Source organism: Danio aesculapii, chromosome 9, assembly GCF_903798145.1.
Source record: "Danio aesculapii chromosome 9, fDanAes4.1, whole genome shotgun sequence".
In the NCBI taxonomy this organism is placed as follows: Eukaryota; Metazoa; Chordata; class Actinopteri; order Cypriniformes; family Danionidae; genus Danio; species Danio aesculapii.
In genome coordinates this window covers 51,364,973-51,388,617 of record NC_079443.1, presented here as the reverse complement: position 1 = coordinate 51,388,617, position 23,645 = coordinate 51,364,973, and the positions used below count along the sequence as shown (strand labels likewise).

At 38.9% G+C, this 23,645-nt stretch overlaps 1 protein-coding gene and 1 long non-coding RNA gene across 2 annotated transcripts in view; one reads left to right on the top strand and one right to left on the bottom strand.

The window, feature by feature from the left end:
- Positions 1-23,645, top strand: part of tanc1b (tetratricopeptide repeat, ankyrin repeat and coiled-coil containing 1b) — a 195,105-nt gene that overhangs the window by 139,223 nt on the left and 32,237 nt on the right. Inside the window, exon 14 of the mRNA XM_056466085.1 lies at positions 631-813. Within this exon, the coding sequence (XP_056322060.1) occupies positions 631-813 (183 nt within the window). The remainder of the gene's footprint in view (positions 1-630; positions 814-23,645) is intronic.
- Positions 10,936-16,335, bottom strand: LOC130235372 (uncharacterized). Its single transcript, XR_008838391.1, has 8 exons — positions 16,124-16,335; positions 14,812-15,008; positions 14,462-14,523; positions 14,105-14,174; positions 13,703-13,780; positions 12,475-12,526; positions 12,183-12,261; positions 10,936-10,985 (listed from the first exon to the last, which is right to left on the bottom strand). It is a non-coding gene; the product is annotated as an uncharacterized LOC130235372 (long non-coding RNA).

Genomic DNA, 23,645 nt, shown 5'->3' with positions numbered 1-23,645 from the left:
GTGATGTAATGACGTTAATCGAACTATGTACTCATTTAATCATTTTCCTCCAGCTTAGTCTCTATTTCAGAGGTCGCCACAGTGGAATGAACCACCAACTATTCCGCTATATGTTTTATGCAGCGAATGGCCTTCCAGCCATAACCCAGTACTGGGAACACACTCATTCACACTCATACACTACGGCCAATTTAGTTTATTCAGTTCCTCTATAGCTCATGTGTTTGGACTGTGGGGAAACCGGAGCACCCGGAGGAAACCCACACCAACACCGAACTCCACAGAAATGCCAACTGGTTCAGCCGGTCAGCGACCTTCTTGCTGTAAGGCGACAGTGCTAACCACTGAGCCACCGTGCCGTCCCGAACTTTGTACTAAAACATGTAAAACGAGATCATGACAGGAACATTCAAAAAGCAACTGATGTAAACACCTTAATAATATTGTTGTCTTATAGTCTGAGTGAGGCATGTCATTCGATTACTGACGTCTATGTAAAGGTAGTCAGTGGTTGAGTCAGAGATGGAATCAATTATCCTGCACTATAACACACAAGAAGAAAGAAGAAACCATTGAATCTTGCAGGTTCTCAGTGTGAGTGTGTGTGTGTGTGTGTGTGTTTGGTGTCAGGTGGATCATGTGGATAAGAGCGGTCAGTGTGCGCTGGTTCATGCGGCTCTGCGGGGTCATTCTGAGGTCATCGAGTGTCTGCTGGAGCTGCGCTGGAGCTCTGAGAGTCAGCAGGAGCACAGTCTGAAGAGCAGAGCGCTGCAGCAGGCACTCATCGCTGCCTGCAGTATGGGACACATTCACGTGAGTCGACACACACACACACACACATATACTTAATGAAACACACTTACTGAAAATGCACGCACACACACACAGATAGATTCACACAGACACACACTTAATGAAACAGATACACACACACTTACTGAACATACACACAAACACTTCCTGAACAAGCACACACACACACAGATTCACACAGACACATAATGAAACAGATACACATATAGAAACACACTAAATGAACATACACACACACTTATTGAACCTGCACACATGTTTACTGAACATGCATACACACACACACACACACACTTACTGAACACACATACTTTTAATGACCATGCACACACACTCACTGAACATGTACATAAACACACACACTTACTGAACATGAATGCGTGCACATACACTTTCTGAAGACACAAACTGAACACAAACATTTTATAAATGCACACACACCCTTACTGATCACACACACACACACACACACACACTTTTACTGACCATGCACATGCTTACTGAACATGCACGCACACACACGTTTACTAAACACACACACTTACTGAACATGCACGCACACACACGTTTATTAAACACACACACTTACTGAACATGCACACACACACACGTTTACTAAACACACACACTTACTGAACATGCACGCACACACACGTTTACTAAACACACACACACTTACTGAACATGCACGCACACACACACACACACACTTACTGAACATGTTCACACACACACACACACACTTACTGAACACGCACACTTTTTAAACACACACGCACATGCCCTTAATGATCAGACACACACAAACACACACACACACTTACTGAACATGCACGCACACACACGTTTACTAAACACACACACTTACTGAACATGCACGCACACACACGTTTACTAAACACACACACCTTTACTGACCATGCTCACACACACACACACACTTACTGAACATGCACACTTTTTAAACACACACACGCCCTTAATGATCAGACACACACACACTTACTGAACATGCTCTTGCACACACACACTGAACATGTACATGAACACACACACACTTACTGAACATGCACATGAACACACACACACTTACTGAACATGCATACACACACATTTTCTGAAGACACGAACAAACACAAACTGAACACAAACCCTTTCTAAACACACACACACACACACACACACACACATGCCCTTAATGATCAGACACACACAAACACACACACACACACATACTTGTTTTTGTGCATTGTGGGGGTCACCTGTCACGATGGTTACATAATGGGGACCACCCTTTCTGATGATGTTAGAGACATAAAAAAAATAGTTTGCCACACAAAAACACGAACTATTCCGTAAAATCACTTCAGATTATTGAAATTCCGCAAAAAATTTTTTAGACATGACACAGTGGTCACTTGTGGGGACATTTCAGGTATTGTGTAGAAGTGGGGTCCGCCACACACACAAACGATTTTTAGACAAAGTCGGGACCAATTCTACACACACATTTCCGGTATTGTGTCAAAGTAAGGACCGGGTCTACACACACATTTCCGGTATTGTGTCAAAGTAAGGACCGGGTCTACACACACATTTCCGGTATTGTGTCAAAGTAAGGACCGGGTCTACACACACATTACCGGTATTGAGTCAAAGTAAGGACCGGGTCTACACACACATTACCGGTATTGAGTCAAAGTAAGGACCGGGTCTACACACACATTACCGGTATTGAGTCAAAGTAAGGACCAGGTCTACACACACATTTCCGGTATTGAGTCAAAGTAAGGACCAGGTCTACACACACAATCACTGGTATTGTGTCAAAGTAAGGACCAGGTCTACACACACATTACCGGTATTGAGTCAAAGTAAGGACCGGGTCTACACACACATTACCGGTATTGAGTCAAAGTAAGGACCGGGTCTACACACACATTACCGGTATTGAGTCAAAGTAAGGACCGGGTCTACACACACATTACCGGTATTGAGTCAAAGTAAGGACCAGGTCTACACACACATTTCCGGTATTGAGTCAAAGTAAGGACCAGGTCTACACACACAATCACTGGTATTGTGTCAAAGTAAGGACCGGGTCTACACACACATTACCGGTATTGAGTCAAAGTAAGGACCGGGTCTACACACACATTACCGGTATTGAGTCAAAGTAAGGACCGGGTCTACACACACATTACCGGTATTGAGTCAAAGTAAGGACCGGGTCTACACACACATTACCGGTATTGAGTCAAAGTAAGGACCGGGTCTACACACACATTACCGGTATTGAGTCAAAGTAAGGACCAGGTCTACACACACATTTCCGGTATTGAGTCAAAGTAAGGACCAGGTCTACACACACAATCACTGGTATTGTGTCAAAGTAAGGACCGGGTCTACACACACATTACCGGTATTGAGTCAAAGTAAGGACCGGGTCTACACACACATTACCGGTATTGAGTCAAAGTAAGGACCGGGTCTACACACACATTACCGGTATTGAGTCAAAGTAAGGACCGGGTCTACACACACATTACCGGTATTGAGTCAAAGTAAGGACCAGGTCTACACACACATTTCCGGTATTGAGTCAAAGTAAGGACCAGGTCTACACACACAATCACTGGTATTGTGTCAAAGTAAGGACCAGGTCTACACACACATTACCGGTATTGAGTCAAAGTAAGGACCGGGTCTACACACACATTACCGGTATTGAGTCAAAGTAAGGACCGGGTCTACACACACATTACCGGTATTGAGTCAAAGTAAGGACCGGGTCTACACACACATTACCGGTATTGAGTCAAAGTAAGGACCAGGTCTACACACACATTTCCGGTATTGAGTCAAAGTAAGGACCAGGTCTACACACACAATCACTGGTATTGTGTCAAAGTAAGGACCGGGTCTACACACACATTACCGGTATTGAGTCAAAGTAAGGACCGGGTCTACACACACATTACCGGTATTGAGTCAAAGTAAGGACCGGGTCTACACACACATTACCGGTATTGAGTCAAAGTAAGGACCAGGTCTACACACTCATTTCCGGTATTGAGTCAAAGTAAGGACCGGGTCTACACACACATTACCGGTATTGAGTCAAAGTAAGGACCAGGTCTACACACACATTTCCGGTATTGAGTCAAAGTAAGGACCAGGTCTACACACACAATCACTGGTATTGTGTCAAAGTAAGGACCAGGTCTACACACACAATCACTGGTATTGTGTCAAAGTAAGGACCAGGTCTACACACACATTACTGGTTTTGAGTCAAAGTAAGGACCAGTTGTACACACACATTACCTGTTTTGAGTCAAAGTAAGGACCAGGTCTACACACACATTACCGTTTTTTAGGAAACGTGGGGATCAGATCAGCACCTATTCTAATATTAAATTTTAAACCACAATCAAGTAATTTGACAGTACACTGCTTTAGAATTTTCATTTAAAGAGCAGGTCAGTTTATAAAAAATGTCATTTGAATAGAGAAGGAACCTCAAGATCCAAACAGGAAATGGTCCAGAATGTATAGATTCAATAAATGTTATATTTATTATAAAGAATTTTCACAAAACCTTTAGTAGTAACATCAAAATCCATGAAAACATTTGTAACAACTCATAACACCTCATGACTCTGGTATAAAACTCTCTAAAAGCAGTTCTCATTGGGTATAACAAGCTTCCACATAACTCTTCCATGTCTGCGTACACATTTAGTTAAGTGCAAAAGCAAACAATATTAAAGGGTTAGTTCACCCCAAAATGAAGATTCTGTTATTAATTCCTCTCCTTCATATTGTTTCAATCCCTCGAGACCTTTGTTCATCTTCAGACACAAATGAAGATATTTTAGATGAAATGTGAGGGTTTCTTCATCCTCCATAGACAGCAGCGGTCCTGAGACACTCAAAGACCAGAAAAGACTAAACATTGTCAAAACAGTCCTTGTGGCTTCAATGCTATTGCAAAAAATGTAGTGAGGGCATCGGGACTGATACAGCTGCTGAAAACTGCGCTCTTTGCTGAAATTGCAATTTTGTTTAGGCTACTTCTCTTCAGTGGTTCTCTAATCATGTGAAGCTCCAAGAACATTTTTGTAGCCCCCAGCAATGCAAGACGCAAGCGTCATACTCTCTGTAGTAAACACATACCCATACCCATACTCACAAGATGGCGGCGCGTTCAGTTCGCGAAGCCCAGCGTCTCTCCAGTTTCTGCAATTTTGCGGTATTATTCCTGCTCATTTCGGGTCTGTTCGTGCAGAACAGCAGTGCCTTTACATCGTACACCCGACAGGAAATCTTGGATATTGGATTGTGCATTCCGGACAGTTTTATTAACAATCTTCGACTCATCCCTGAGATCGCCAGAACACCCGGGCCGAACAGCCCTACACGGCCGGGCAGAAGTGCTCGGAGGCGGCGCAGAGAACGTAAACAAAGACGGGGGAAGCGCGGCGGGCTAAGAGCTAAGCTAAAGCTAACACCACACCGGCTCTCTTTACCCAGCATCTTTCTCGCCAATGTACGGTCACTGGTGAACAAAATGGATGAGATTCGACTGCGCATCAACCACAGCAAAAGATTATGGAACTGTAATGTCATGATTTTCACAGAAACATGGCTAAACAGCGGGATACCAGACAACGCTATATCGCTAACGGAGCATCAAACATTCCGAGCAGACAGAACGGCGGATGACTCCGGTAAGACCAGAGGCGGAGGTTTATGCATTTATATTAACAAAGCTTGGTGCACAAACTCTGTCATCGTTGGGAGACATTGCTCTGTTAACCTGGAATTTCTAATGGTTAAATGTAGACCGTTTTATCTGCCACGGGAGTTCACCTCCACCATAATAACTGCTGCTTATATACCTCCCGACGCTGATGCCAAGCTCGCTATGAATGAACTTCATGCAGCCATCAGCAAACAACAGACTGCTCACCCGGAGGCTGCTTTTATTGTTGCGGGGGATTTTAATCACTCAAACTTAAAGACAGTGCTCCCCAAATTCCATCAAAACATTTTCTGCCACACAAGGGGAAACAAAACTTTAGACCAAGTTTACACAAACATGGCTGAAGCATATGCTGTGACCCCCCTCCCCCACTTGGGTCAATCAGACCACCTTTGTCTGTTTCTCACCCCCAAGTACTCACCCATCGTCAACCGTGTGAAGCCATCAGTAAGGACCATCAAAGTGTGGCCAGCGGGGGTGGACTCCACACTCCAGGACAGGTTTGAACACACAGACTGGAGTATGTTTGCTTCCCAGGCCACATGTGGCTCTCACACAGACATTGACAGTTACACTTCCTCTGTTCTGGAATATATCAACACCACCATAGACAGTGTTACAACCCAGAAACAGATCACCACATACCCAAATCAAAAGCCATGGATGAACAAGGAGGTGCGCCTCCTGCTGAAGGCACGCAACACTGCATTCAGATCAGGGGATGCACAGGCCTACAGCACTTCCAGGGCTAATCTGAAGAGGGGCATCAAAAAGGCCAAGCACTGCTACAAGCTAAAGCTAGAGGAGCACTTTTCCAACTCTGATCCTCGGCGCATGTGGCAGGGCATCCAGGCCATCAGCAACTACAAACCCAGCCAGTCCACCCCCACAGCTACAAATGTCTCCTTTCTGAACGAGCTAAATGACTTTTATGCCCGCTTTGAAAGAGACAATACAGAACCCTACACCAGGAACACTACCTCAGCCGACCACTCAACTATCACACTCACCTCCTCAGAAGTCTACACCGCACTGAGTCGGATCAATGTGCGTAAGGCTGCTGGGCCAGATGGTATTCCTGGGCGCGTCCTCAAAGCATGTGCAGAACAGCTCACTGGGGTATTCACAGACATTTTCAACCTGTCGCTTAACCTAGCAACTGTGCCAACATGCTTTAAAACCACCTCTATTGTGCCGCTGCCCAAACACTCCAGCCCAACATGCCTGAATGACTACCGCCCTGTAGCACTCACACCCATCATCATGAAGTGCTTCGAGCGGTTGGTCCTGGCACATCTGAAAGACTCTCTGCCATCCACACTAGACCCACATCAGTTTGCCTACCGTGGCAACAGGAGCACAGAAGATGCCGTCTCCATAGCACTGCACTCTGTCCTCACTCACCTGGACAATAAAAACACTTATGCACGAATGCTGTTTGTTGACTTCAGCTCAGCATTCAACACTGTCATACCCTCTAAGTTACTGATCAAACTCAGAGACCTGGATATCGACACGTCTCTCTGCAACTGGGTTATGGACTTTCTGACTAACAGACCTCAGAATGTTAGATCAGGCCACATCTGCTCCACCACCGTCACACTCAACACTGGTGTACCCCAGGGCTGCGTGCTGAGCCCCTTCCTCTACTCTCTCTTTACCATCGACTGTAGGCCTGTGAACAGATCCAACACCATCATCAAATTTGCAGATGACACCACAGTGATTGGTCTAATCAGCAATAATGATGAGACTGCCTACAGGGAGGAGATACAGCATCTGGCCACCTGGTGCACCGACAATAATCTGCTCCTTAACACCAGCAAGACCAAGGAGCTCATTGTGGACTTCAGGAAGGGACGAACAGGCTCGCATGATCCCATCCACATTAATGGGATGGCCGTTGAGCCTGTCTCATCCTTCAAGTTCCTGGGGACCCACATCTCAAAGGACCTTTCCTGGACCACCAACACCTCCAGCCTGGTCAAGAAGGCTCACCAGCGCCTATTCTTCTTGAGGCAACTTAAGAAGAACCAGCTTTCATCAGCCGTCTTGGTGAACTTCTACCGCTGCACAATAGAAAGCATCCTGACCAACTGCGTCACAGTCTGGTATGGAAGCTGCTCTGTTGCTGAGCGTAAGGCACTGCAGCGGGTGGTGAAAACTGCCCAACGCATCACGGGGACTACACTGCCAGCCATTGAGGACATCCAGAAGAAACACTGTCTGCGCCGAGCACGCAGTATTCTTAAGGACACCTCTCACCCTGCTCACAGACTGTTTTCTCTCCTGCCTTCCGGCAGGCGCTTCAGGCTCCCCCGGACAAAAACCAGCAGACTGAGGAACAGCTTTTTCCCCCAGAGCTGTCTCCCTTTTGAACTCTGCCCCTCACTGACTCTTTTGCCTCCCCAATACACCCCCCACATTCCTCTAACTTATACTCCTCACAATCACTGCACTATTTAACATTTGCACATTTAAAGTTTGCACATATTCATTGCACTGATTCATTTATTGAACTGTACATACCCACTGCACATGGACATTTGCAATTATGTTTATCTGTACACTCCTGATTATTAATAGCATCCTGTACATATATTCATTTATTGTAAATCTGTTCATAGCTAATACAACCTGTATATAATGTTGATAGTACATCCATCTGTAAATATCACCATAGTTTTTCTATAACTGCACTTTATAACTTATACCTGTATCCTGCACTTGCTGCTATTGCACTGCTGGTTAGACCTAAACTGCATTTCGTTGCCTTGTACTTGTACATGTGTAATGACAATAAAGTTGAATCTAATCTAATCTAATCTAATCTGACAGAACAGAATTTTATTTTATTTTGCACACACAAAATTGTTCATTGAGCTCCATTTAATTTTATTTAAACAACTGAAAACACATGGAATGTTTTGACTATGTTTTTGGGTCTCGGGACCCTTGCTGTCTATGCAGGATGAGGAGTTCCTGCACTTCATCTAGGGTATCTTCCTTTGTGTCTGAAGATGAACGAAGGTCTCAGGGCATTAGAGAGAGATGAGGGCAAGTAATTAATAATATAATTCACATTTTTGGGTAAACCATTAAAACCCACCAGTATGTTCTATTATTGTTGTATTTTAACTATTTGAAAAAACATTAAACATTAAAACTACTTAAAAATATATTTATAAAGAATTGAACCCCACACATGCACAGAGACCTTCATCATATAACCAAGCCACCAAAACTCAAAATAGACATCATTTGTTAAGCATTAACGCTACATTAATAGTAAGCAGTTTATTAACACAGCTACAGATGCTGTATTCTTCATTTATTCATTTATAAGCTCAATGTTTGTGTTTTCATACATTTATTATAATTTTTTTATTAATAAATGAAGTATTGCATTATTTACAAACCAGTTGTCTAAGAATGGTTGGTGTTTTTCAAGATCATTAAGAATGAGTAAATAAATGATTAATAAACTATTTAAATGAACATTAATATATTTACTATTCAGGTATATAATACGTTTTTCTGCATGTTAATAAATGCTTTATTAAATCAACTTTATCCAGTGTTGTGACCTAATCTAAAGTGAGGAATATTGATGCTTTATAAATCCCTTATAAATGTCAATTAAAGGCTCAGAATCAAATAAACAATAATCTTTGCAATCTTATCTAAAAAAATAAAATGACTGTAAAGTTTAAACATTGCTGAGTAACAGGAGTGTCGAAATACAACATCATTTGATAAAACAACAATATAATAATTTAACAATATATTATGATACATTTCAATGTTATTTAGAGATAGTGATAGTGTAAAGCAATTTTATATTTAGACAAGATTGCAAAGATTTACTTTTCATTTGATACAGTTTCATTTGTGTATCTTGTAATGAATAGAAATGAATAAAGTCATTTATTTTCTTTTTTCCTGTTTACAATATAATTGAGCTTTATATTGTCATTTATAAGGGATTTATAAAGCATAAATAATCCTCACTTAAGATTAGCTCACAAAACTGCATGAAGTTGAGTTAATAAAGCATTTATTAACATACAAAATAACTTATAATTTGCCTAAATAATAAGATATAAATGTTAATTTAATGTTAAATGTTAATGTCAAATGTTAAAACAGCAACTACTCTTAAATATCTGATTTGTTGATGTATTTTTCATTACTAAATTAAGTGTTGCATTATTTACCAAGAATGAAAACACAATTAAGCACATTATAAATGTGCTTATAAGTCAATATTTGTAATTTAAAATATTTATAAATATAATTTGTAAACTGCTTACTAATGTCTATTAATGTAGCATTAATGCTTAACAAACGATGAATTAACTATTTGCTAATGTTTCATAAATGATTCATAGTGTGCAGTTATTATAGTGTTACCCAACATTTATAGATCTTATTAATCAGGAATATAGTAATGGTTACTCTGTATGATAATAAATGCTTTATTAACTCAACTTCACGCAGTTTTAGGCGCTAATCTAAAGTGAGGACTATTTATACTTTATAAATCCCTTATAAATTAAAATCTCAGCTATATTCTAAACTGAAAAAAAAGAAATAAATGAAAAGGATAGTGATTCAGATAGAGAGACAGACAGACAGACAGACAGACAGACAGACAGACAGACAGATAGATAGATAGATAGATAGATAGATAGATAGATAGATAGATAGATAGATAGATAGATAGATAGATAGATAGATAGATCAAGAAAAACTTAAGTGAATATTGTTATATTTAGCAATGTTTAAACTTTACAGTATTTTTTTCAGTAAGATTGTTTAAGATTTATTCTTCATTAGATACTGAGCCTTTAATTGTCATTTATAAGTAATTTATAAAGTATAAATGGTCCTTACTAGATTAGGTCACAAAACTGCATGAAGTTGAGTTAATAAAGCATCTGTTAACATACAAGGTTACAATTACTATATGCCTGAATAATAACATGTACAAATTTGAATAGTTTATTAATCATTTACTAACTCATTCTGAGTGATCTTAAAAACCACCAAGTACCCTTTTATACAAATGGTTTGTAAATAATGCAATACTTAATTTAGTAATGAAAAATAAATCAGTAACAAAGCATGAAAATACAATCAAGTCAAGTCAAGAACACAGCATTTGTAGCTGTATTTATAAACTGCTTACTAAAGTCTATTAATGTAGAGTTAGTGCTAAACAAATGATTTATAGTGTGTAGTTACTATAAAAGTGTTACCCAGATTTCTCTTTAAAGAGACAAGATTCAGTTTTTAATATAAAAATCCAAATCTGACCAATCTCTGTTTTTTAGAACTAAGGATTCAGCTTTCACCACAGCATGTACTTCCTGTTTGCTCCAGGGTCTTCTCCTTATGGGACCTATGGGTGGTAAAAATATATAAAAGTGGTTTTAGTTACATAAATGTTCAGTCATTTTTACAACATGTGCTGTAATGTTTATTGAATATTGTGCTAGAAAATGCTAGAAAAATATGTTTGCCTTTTGTTAAAAATACTTCAGATGGAGCTTAAAAAAATACTTCAGTAAGCGTTAGTCTTATGTTCAGTAAGACTAACGCTCATCTGATTATCAGTAGAGTATTAGCTGACTGTTAGCTTAAGTTTAGCTCAAACACTACACTGTAAAACATATCTGTTTATTACCAGTTTCTGTATTTTGTGATTTACAAGTGTTTTTTGTTTATTTGCGGTGGTGAATTGCATTATGGGATGTTAATCTCTGCTCTCTGGACTTCTAATGTTGAAAATTCAACTCTACAGTTTAACAAAGTGACTTTTATTGACATTTTAGTAGTTTGGAATAATATAATGTATAAGAAATATTATCTAGAGAAATAAGTCTTTAGACTTACAGAAACGTACTGGCAGTTTATTACAAGGTTTCTGTAGCATAATATACAACACCAACCCAAACAAAAAGTCACTTTTTTTACTTTTCAAGATTAAAAATTGTTGGAGGAAAGATCAAGATCCCATAATGCAATTCAAAAGCAGAAATAAACTGATTTCATAAAAACATGAATCACAACATATGGAAAACTGCTAATTTACTTATTATTACTTATTTATTTATGTATAATTTTTAGAGTGTAGAGTATTAGCTGACATTTAGGTTAAGGTTAGCTCAATAAAACTGACTCTCATTGGTCTCAGTAAATAGTATAGCAGACTGTTAGGTTAGGGTCAAAATTAGAACAATATGACTAACTCTCATATGAATTTTGTAGAGCATTAGCAGTGTTGATTCTAACAGACAGTCTAATGGCTGTTAGTTGACAAGTAGTTGCAGTTACTTGTAGGTAGTAGTAGTAGTAGTAGTAAAGTGAACTATTAAAATAAAGTGTAACCAGATATGCAATTAGTATATTTTTCCAAAGTATTTAGCAATATTGTTTAACTAACATGAAATGGGACATCAAGTGCAACTGTACTGAAATCATTATACAAGTAATGTGCTCCTGCCCTGTTTTACCCTGCATGTTATGTAAATGAGCTTGTGCACTTGGACTTGTACAATAACACAAGTCAGTCACAAATTAGCTTAAATGATCACACCTCTCTTTTTTTGTGAATGCTGGGTCTGCTTCACTATCTTCACAGACACTGTACCATGGTGATGATACTTGAGGGGACTCTGAAAGTAAAAATCAAGTCTGAGAGTTGACTTCTCTGCATAAAGCTTACCAAAATGCTATTAATTTGATTTTGTGTTGTTCTTTTTAAATGGGTAAAAGCGTGTGATGATAGTTTAAAAATAGTTTTCAAACACAGCTCATACATATCATGATAAAAATAAACAATCTGAAATAAGAAAAATTCTGATCAGAAAAATAAATAATATTTTTACCTTTTAGATTGGAGTTCACCTCCTCCAAAAACACGATCCACTGTAACTTTCTCTGAATGTAAAAACCCACACAAAAATACATAATTTAAAACAATGTGATATATGTTTGCAAATAAAAATGTCTCAAATCTGCCAAGCGTCTGTTTTCAAGTCCCAGAAAAACTGAGAGTTGTGGGAACAGAGCAGTTCTCTTCTTCTCTTATATATATATATATATATATATATATATATATATATATATATATATATATATATATATATATATATATATATATATACATACACACACAATTCGTATATATAATTATTTTATACCCATTTTACTATTTTTCCCAGTTACTACTGTAAAAAAAAAAAAACAGCATTCGGTACATACTTTCAGTATCACCTTTTCTAGTAATGACCCGATCTAATCCTGTTTATGTGAAATAAGCTGCTGCTCCAGAAAAGGTTTGAGCTCAAGACCTGTTGCTCAGATGAGTTTTGAAGAATGAATCTATCACGAATCGTGTCAAAGTGTTAATAACCAAATCCAGCTAATTGAGTAATACATGTACGAAGAATGGACCGCTGGTCCCCACTATGTCAGACCTTACTGTGTTTGTTTTCAGGACTAAGTGTTTAACACAGATTCTCTAACATGCCTCTGGTCCCCACAATGTTACACTAGTGCATACATTCACAAATTAGGGGACACAGACTCGGTTTCATTTCTATATTTTGATTAAGTTATTTAGTTACAATTAAATACAATACTTCAACTAATAATAATATTAATAATAATACTAATAATAATAATTATTATTTTTTATTTTTATAATAACCATCCCTTATCAGAGAGTTGTTGGACTCCTACTGGAGCAAAGCAGTTCTCTTGTGTCATATAGTCATTCTTCAATAAAAGTTGAATATAAAAAACAATTAATTAGACCGCAGTACTCAAGGGACACGGTCCCCACTATGTCAGACCTTACTGTGTGTGTATTCAGGACTAAGTGTGTTTTACAGCTTCTCTAACATGCCTCTGGTCCCCACAATGTTATACTAGTGCATACGTTCATAAATTAGGGGACACACAGGGTTTCATTTCTATATTTTGATTAAGTTATTTAATTACAATTAAAAGCACTACTACAACAACAACAAAAACTACTACTACTACTACTACTTCTACTACTACTACTACTACTACTAATAACAACAACAACAACAACAACAATAACCATACCTCATCAGAGAGTTGTTGGACTCCTACTGGAGCAGAGCAGTTCTCTCTTTCTGTCATTTGGTCATTCTTCAATAAAAGCTGAATATAAAAAACAATTAATTAGACAGCAGTACTCAAGGGTCCCGGTCCCCACTATGTCAGACCTCACTGTGTGTGTATTCAGGACTAAGTGTGTTTTACAGCTTCTCTAACATGCCTCTGGTCCCCACAATGTTACACTAGTGCATAAGTTCACCAATTAGGACACACACTCTGTTTCATTGCTATATTTTGATTAAGTTAAATAATTACAATTAAAAGCACTACTACAACAACAACTACTACTACTACTACTACTACTACTACTACTACTAATAATAATAATAATAATAACAATAACAACAATAACAACAATAACCATACCTCATCAGAGAGTTGTTGGACTCCTACTGGAGCAGAGCAGTTCTGTCATTTGGTCATCCTTCAATAACAGCTGAATATAAAAAACAAAAATATTAATTAGACAGCAGTACTCAAGGGTCCCGGTCCACACTATGTCAGACCTCACTGTGTGTGTATTCAGGACTAAGTGTGTTTCACAGCTTCTCTAACATGCCTCTGGTCCCCACAATGTTACACTAGTGCATAAGTTCACCAATTAGGACACACACTCTGTTTCATTGCTATATTTTGATTAAGTTAAATAATTACAATTAAATGCACTACTACAACAACAACAACAACAACTACTACAACTAATAATAATACTAATAACCATACCTCATCAGAGAGTTGTAGGAGCAGTTCTCTTCTGCAGTCATATAGTTATCCTTCAATGAAAGCTATTAAAAAACAGCTTTGTTATACAGGTCATGTCATGACTATAAAGGATTCACGGCAGTCTTATGAACACCCCTTAAAAGTAAAGCATTATCCAATTATTTGAACTTTTTTTTTTACTCATTAAGGCAAGAAGAATTTATTAAGAGATTGATTTCATTATCTCTTATGGATAATGCAAACTCTATATTTTTTAACAGATTTACCCTTAATCTATATTAACAATACAAAACTTTTAGCTTTGCTGAATGTATTGAAGATTAATGTATTAGGTGGTAAAAATGTCAAACCTTTCTCCAAGGCCAATCACATGCGCCATAGTCAAAAGTTATTTCCTCTCCAGGGAAAATGTCCCTGATTGCAAAAAGGCACAAGTGAGGTTTTTCTCTGAACAACAATCTTATTGACAGTGCAGTTTGGGTGCAGATAGTCATCATTCACTAGCCGGCCGAGGGTCCCGTCCACGAGCGGCATCAATGCCGCAAAACTAAGAGAAAAAAGCAAATAACATATTTAATTATGCTCTCTCATAGCAATAATAAAAAGCTAAACTATGACATGAATACAAACACAATGATTATAATATATACACGTACATTTGAAGGGGGAAAACACTTAACCACCTCTTCTTGTTTTACCATTTAAAGTCAAACATAAATACAGTATTTTGATTAATATCTCATCTATGCTCTGCTTCCACAAGCTCTATCATCTGTACTCAACCACAAAACTTCCTTTAATAAATGTGCACAATGCAAACACTGATCTAAAAGATATTAATGAAACATATAGCGCTCAAAAATGACAAAAACCTCACATTAGCATCCTCTCTCAGTGTGTGAATTATAATACAGAACCTTTTGAAGTGGATCAGAACCTTTCCTCAAAGTTGTTCTAATACAACTGAACACCTGTTCTTTTTTCATAGGACAATTTTAATGAACTTTTTCCACTTCAATCGTTTACAGGTCACACTTTACAATCAGGTTTCATTAGTTAATGTACTTAATAGCATGACCTAATAATGAACAATGCATGTTCAGCATTTATTAATTAGAGTTCAACATTTACTAATGCATTGTTAAAATCTAAATTCATGCTTGTTACCAGTAGTTAATGCTGTGCGTGTTCTACTAATAATGAACAACTTTATTTCCATTAACTAAACTTAACAGACATGAACAAATACTGTAATAAAAGTATTATTCGTTGTTCATGTTAGTAAATGCATTAACTAGCATTAACTAATTCAACCTTTCATTGTAAAGGGCTACCAGGTGACAGTAAATAAATAAATAAATGAAACACGCACACACAATGTACATTTATGTACTTTTATGTATGTTTTACACTTGGTTGGAGGTTATTATAATTATTAATCTTAAATAAAACTTTTCTAAACATCATAGAATAAATTAAGTATGTTTCTAGGACCAGATGGCTCCACATTTTAATTATAATCTCTATATTACTACAGTAACGTATAAATAGTATATAATAGTGTTATTTGAGGATTAAATGTTTAAAAAGGCTTAGATTTTTGCAAAGCAATTGTACATTTAACCACTTAAAAAGTACGATACAAAAACTATGAAAACATACCTTAGTAACCTTCTATATAATCGGTTTCCAGTGAATGGGTCTTGTCAGTGGAGCTGGTGATGTGTTTCTCCGCATCTTTTAATGATTTTATCCTCCGTCGATCCATTTAGCCGCCCGGGGCGTGGTGACCGTCCGGCCGCGGCTCACGCACTCCACTCCGGCCTCTGATTCACGCAGCACCGGGCAGTTAGCACGTTAGCACATTAGCGCGAGTAACTTCTACTCGTGTAAACAAGTTAAATTACATACCGAACTGTAGTTTGTGTCTTATCAATGTTTTATTAATACGTAATCTGAAACAACATCGATTAAAACACCCAGGAAATTAGTTAAAATATGTAACTTTACCTGATAACTGTCAAAAGTATGCAACAGAAATATTCGTCATATAACCGATTTTATTACATTATGCACACACACACACACACACACACTTACTGAACATGCACGAGCACACACACACTGAACGTGTACATAAACACACACACACACTTTTACTGACTATGCACACACGCATGCACTTGCTGAACATGCAAGCGTGCACACACACTTTCTGAAGACACAAACACTTTCTAAACACACACACCCTTTCTGATCAGACACGCACACACTTACTGAACATGCAAGCGTGCACACACACACTTTCTGAAGACACAAACACTTTCTAAACACACACACCCTTTCTGATCAGACACGCACACACTTACTGAACATGCAAGCGTGCACACACACACTTTCTGAAGACACAAACACTTTCTAAACACACACACCCTTTCTGATCAGACACGCACACACTTACTGAACATGCAAAATGAAGATGAACATGTCAAATGAGAAAGAGAGATGGAAGAGAAAGCAGGCATCAGCGTCATTGTCACAGAATAATGAATATATGTTCAAAACAGCCGAACAGGGTAAGACTAACATTACTCACTTCCTAACAGATGAGAATGTGTCGCTACCATGAGGTTCTGGCTGAGTTAGTCGGGACGTCCTGTATATTGGACATTATTGATATGTCCTGTGACCTATTTTTGCCATTCATTTTTTGGAAAGTGAATGTCCAATGAAGGCTTTAATACCAAGCAGAGTCCTCAGCCGTCACTGTCACTTCACAAAAGGCACCAATCCCGTCATGTCTGTGTTTTTGGGGCTGTTTACACTGGTCACTTCATTCGTTTTATTGATTCTGATCGGATTTAAAGGAGAGGTCTTCTTTAGGAGAAGTCCCCTTAAAAATGAAAAAAAATGTAGTGTGTGTTTGGACCAAGCGGCAACCTCCTGCTCTCCCTCGGGAAGCCAATACGGAAGTAACTGAAACTGCAATTCATCAAAATTCCGCTAGTCCTGGCTCCATAATAGAGCAAAGTGCAATTGAGCCCACTGTTAGAATGGCCAACTTTACAGCAGAAAACAAGGTGTTTACAGCCTGGTACAAAGAACGATTTTGGTTCATATAGCTATTATTACCCTCCATGACAACTGTGAGGGGGGTGAATTTTTTTATAACTCATCCATTTCCTTTATATTAGGTTATATTAAGTTTGCATAATTAAGGGCGTGGCCACTTGAGTGACAGCTAGGTCTCGCTGGTCGCCGTCACTTCACCTCAGCTGAATCCGGCAGATTAGCCACTGACCTTGGCATATTCATCGTATTTTTGTTTTGTTTTATGTGGTTTTACACAGTCAGCTGCCTTTTAGACTTATTTCTTACAATTATCAGATGATATGGGATGCTGTGTGCATTTAATTGTGCTCACAAACCATTCACGTGGCCTCCGTTTCCCATGTGAGTAAAGTTATATACTTGTATACCATCTCTATAAATGTGTGTGTTTTATTTAAGATCATTTATCATTTATAATGTTCTTTAGACCCGTAAAGCACTCCAGAATGTGACAGATTGATTATCTGTAGGCTCTAGAACAGTCATCTGAAGCGTTGTCATACAGTGTTATGCTGGAGTTCATCAATAGTCTTGCATTTACTAACACACACTATAATTGAAGTGTTTGGATGTAATTCGCATTTTCCTCCTGTAGAAAAACATCATAAGAACAATGTTTAGTGGCTCAATGTATTACTACAGTGTTTTTAAAAGTCTAAACACTTCATTGATATAGTGTACAACCAAGCACATGTGGTCAGAACACAAACGAGTCGCAGGTAATAAAGTATCAAGCGTTTCTCCTAAAGTAAAGTCTGTCTGCCAGGTCTAAGCAAAGTGCCAGCAGGTGTCTGTAGCTCCGCCCACTCTCCGCCTCTTTGCCCTTGTTTGGTATCCCGCTGTGGGTGCGATGACGAGCGAATAAAATGGTGACGGTTGGCCGCGCCTACTTGTAGCTTCTTTTGCAGTGTTCAGAAACCTATGGGTGACGTCACGGATGCTACGTCCATATATTTTACAGTCTATGGTTTGGACTGAGAAAATTTGCACATGATCTTTGTCATTATTTTTGTTACTGCAAAAAGCATGCATGATTCCAGCAGACAAGCTAATCCAGCACTAAATAATTGATAAAATATCACCAAAGTACTGTAGTTAAACTACTTAATCAAATACAAAATGAGGGGGAAAAAGGTCCACTTTTAGAGAAAATGAACCCCCCCTTTCACTAGGCTGGCTACAGGCCTGCACACACTCATACACTACAGCCAATTTAGTTTCTTCAATTCATCTATAGCCACGATTCATACGGTCATGGAAAACCTGGAAATGTCATGGAATTTTGACATGGCATTTTGACAATGTCAGATAGAACCTTGTCCTTGGCCAAATACATGCTCTCATTATTAGTGCTGTTTAAGCGTGATCAAAATCTATTTGACATGAATATAAGAATAGATATTTGCATGTTTAATTCAATTCAATTCACCTTTATTTGTATAGCGCTTATACAATGTAGATTGTGTCAAAGCAGCTTCACATAAAAGGTCACAGTAAATAGGAACAGTGTAGTTCAGTTTGTAGTGTTTAAGTTCAGTTCAGTTTAGTTCAGTTCAGTGTGGTTTAATAATCACTACTGAGAGTCCTAACACTGAAGGGCAAATCCAACGATGCGCAGCTCTACAGATCCTGAACCATGCAATCCAGTGGCGACAGCGGAGAGGGTGAAAAAACTTCACTAAAGGCGGAAGTGAAGAAAAAAAACCTTGAGAGAAACCAGGCTCAGTTGGGCACGACCATTTTAATTTCTCCGCTGGCCAAACGTCTTGTGCAGAGCTGCAGTCTCAGTGGCGGAGGCTGGAAGCTGGCCTCAGCGAAGACTCGTCTGTCTCTGGAGCGTCACAGGAATCAGTCTCATGTTCTCCACTCTTCCATGACCATCACAGTAGCTGCTCAATATACGGCCTGGTCCAGGATATGGAAACCTTGGAATCATCTCGTCATTGGTCTTGGATCGAATCAGTGACTCTGCATAGTTTAATAATATGCTGGATATACATAGACATTACATGAATCTATAGGTTATGAAAATTTACTTGAAAGTTTTGGAAAACTCTTGGAATTCTTGTAGTGAAAATGTGTATGAACCCTGTATAGCACATGTGTTTGGACTGTTGGGGAAACCTGAGCACCGGAGGAAACACACGCCAACACGGGGTGAGCATGCAAACTCCATACAGAAATGCCAACTGGCTCGGGGCTCGAACCAGCGACCTTTTTGCTGCGAGTCGACAGTGCTGACCACTGAGCCATCGGGCCACCCATAATAACAAATCATCTTCTCAAATACAAAATCTGCAGTAAATACTGCATTCATACTTGCAGAACAAACTGTTTGAGCACACTTTCTGTTCAATATAAACTCTCATTACGTCAACCACCACCATAGATTTACATTTATCCACACATTAGGAGTTTAGGAGTGATTCACATTTTAGCTTGCTTTGTTTTTAGCTGCTATCTGTGTGACGAGTCTCTTAGACCATCCCACTGATCGGCCGAAGCGGGACGGACAGAGACTCATCTGTGCAATTGGGAACACCTGGTTTGCCCTCTATAAAGAGCCAGCAGTGTTTGCTTGTAGAGAGCCATGCGTTTGCTCCTGTTTGTTTTGTTTCTTTCTAGCTTTAGTTAATATTTGCATTTTGCTAACCTCAAGTTAGCACTTGTTTAATCTTTAATGTTTAAATAAATATTTTTCGGTACCAAACCATCTTGTGTATGTCCTCCCTTTAATTTGTCATTGCCTTTGAGCCGGGTCTTGACTAATATAGGCAAGGCAAGGCAAGTTTATTTATATAGCACATTTCATACACAGTGGCAATTCAAAGTGCTTTACATAAACAGGAATAAAAGAGACAAGTATAAGAGAAATAAAAACAAATAAGAGAAATGGTAAAAATAAAAATTAAATTAAATTAAAAAGAATTAAAAAGAAGAGAAAAACATAGTAGTTCGATCTGTTGGACGTAGCACAGTGCTCATTCAGTAAAGGCACAGTTAAACAGATGTGTTTCAGTCTTGATTTGAATGTGCCTAATGTTGGAGCACATCTGATCATTTCTGGAAGCTGATTCCAGCAGCGAGGGGCGTAGTAGCTGAAAGCCGATTCACCCTGCTTTGACTGAACTCTTGGGATTTCTAAACTATTTGATCCTAAAGATCTGGGTGATCTGTTAGGTTTGTATTCAGTGAGCATATCTGTAATGTATTGATGTCCTAGGCCATTTAGTGATTTATAGACCAGTAATAATACTTTAAAATCTACTCTGAATGTAACTGGGAGCCAGTGTAGAGACCTGAGGACAGGTGTGATGTGCTCTGATTTCCTGGTTCTGGTCAGAATTCTGGCCGCAGCGTTCTGGATGAGCTGCAACTGTCTGACTGTCTTTTTGGGAAGGCCAGTGAGGAGGCCATTACAGTAATCCACCCTGCTGCTGATAAAAGCATGAACAAGTTTCTCTAAGTCTTCACTGGAAACAAAGCATCTAATTCTTGCAATGTTTTTGAGATGATAGTATGCTGATTTACTAACTGCTTTGATATGACTATTAAAAATCAGATCTGACTCCAGAGTCACACCAATATAGGGGCTCGTCCATAAGTTTAATTTGGTAATAACTATGTTTAATTAATGAATTTCGTTAATCTAATGATTAATTCGTTAAGTATATATATATTTTTGATTCATATTCGTTTTGTTGCCAATATTTGTGAAGGATTATATCAGATGGTTTCTTTTTTTGTTTGACGGGAACATGGTCATGGATTTGGGTCTGAAGTCTGACTTCTTTGTGTATTTGGGGAGAGATTTGTTTTGGAATATGCTTTTCCCTGGGCAGGTTTAGTGAGGTGTCCTTTGGATGCTTCAAAATATTTTTTGTTTTAGTTTGTTTGTATGGTGAACGCGGCTGGAGCAGTTGTCTCGGGTACACATCCGTGTTTTGCAGCGGTGACTTGTCAATTGGTTGCTGTTGCAAACGCTGGTTTAAAGTGTATAAAAACCCGCCGCAAGTAACCGTATGAAGACTAGGGTTGAGTTTAGTTAGCTTTAAATTTCAGTTAGAGGGAACTGTTTATTCCACTCTTGTTTCTCCTCAAATATAGTTTGGGATATTTGGTAGTTTGCCTTACCTTTGTTGTTTCAATGGCCTCGAAAGTTGAAACGTTTGTTAGTGCTCCGTCGGAGGATTCGTTAAATGATTTAACTAAAGATCAGTCTACATCAGTGATCACCAAACTTGTTCCTGGAGGGCAGGTGTCCTGCAGATTTCGGCTCCAACCCTACTCAAACACATCTGAACAAGCTAATCAAGGTCTTCCTAGGTATACTAGAAACATCCAGGCAGGTGTGTTGAGGCAAGTTGGAGCTAAATCCTGGAGGGACACCGGCCCTCCAGGACCGAGATTGGTGACCCCTGATCTACATAAACATCCCCACTAAACCAGCCATCAAACTAAATCTATTACAACACATGTCACATTTCAGCTCTTACAAACGGCAATGTCTATGGCATCTATGTAATCATCAGTGGTTAAATCCTGTTTTATTTTCCTCCTCTGCTGCATCATCCACACAGAAGCATAGCTAGCTGACATATTTGCATTAATGATAAAATATTGAACAAAAGTACAGTGTGTGCTGAACTCAGGAGATCCAGGCCTTGAAGTCTAATGAGTCTTATAGATGCTGTGTGGATGTGGTTGCCGTGGCAACAGGCCGGTCTCTGAGGTCAAGATGTGTGAGGCTTTAAAGAAACAGAGGGACGAAGCTCTTGTGTGTTTTATTCTCAAGTTCAGACTCGATGCATTCATGCAACTTTATATTGATCAGCACAGATAGTTCATGCTTCACACAGAGAGAGAGAGAGCTACGGTCAACTTCTACATATTGCCTGCATTTAGTAAAATAAAAGAGTATATGTTCTGAAACTAGAGGTATTTTTTATAATAATATTATAATCTTACTTGAAGATATCTGAGGTAACTCTTTATGGCATTTTAAAAATATATAATGAAATAAACATGTCTTCAGAGCCCAAATGGCATTGACAGTGTGCTTTTATAATTCAGTTAGAGTTTGCTAGAGGTTGCACGAACTAGTCGACTTTAATGCTCTGCCGTGACGTTTTTTGATTGACGTCGACTAGTCGCGCTCCGCAGATCACATGGTTTGACCTGAAATACATGGCAGCTTTACACACAGCTCACTGAATGAAACTGCCCTCAGATTATTTACAGTAATGTTATTAAATGTTATTTTTCTTATGTCAGTGTCAGATTCACGTGAACTTTAAATCGTCAAACAGATCCAAGTTAGATCGCTTCATGCTAATACACAAGAGCAGATGCTAGCCAATCACGTTTACGGAACCCTGGAAAAGTAACGTGATTGGCTGTTGCCCTCTGCAAAGTGTAGACGCGGACATATTTTGCGAATTAAGCTACGGTCACACCGGGCTTTGTGCATGCGAAATTCTGACATGCGGTGCTGCGAAAAGGGGCGGGATTAAACAAGATGATTAGACATTAAAAAAAGCGAGCGATTGCTCCATGCTTTAAATTTCTGTTCAGAGAGGTCCTGTTTTGATCCTCGATTGGTCTCACGCAGTCAAGTGATGCGATTTCGCAGGTCAGAGTTCACCAAGCTTGAACTTTTCACCGCAGCGAACTGCGAAACTTAACGCATGACCCTGCGTTTCCGGTCTGACGCATTCACGTGCGTATGAATAGAAGTCTATGGGAGGAAAAGCCCAGTGTGACCGCAGCTTTAACCTGAGATATATCCAGCTGCAGGTCCGCAGAACCACACACGTTTCAGGCACACACACGATACCATTGGTACCACAATACACCAATATTTATTAACAATATACAATTATATTGATAACGATGTCCAAGAAGATGTTAATAACGTTAACATCCGTCGTAACCATATATGGTTTGCCTAGATTGTGTGTGCTAGATTGTGTGTGCCTTAAGCTGCAGTCACACTGGGCTTTGTGTGTGCGAAATTCTGTCGTGCGGCGCTGCGAAAAGGGGCGGGATTAAACAAGATGATTAGACATTAAAA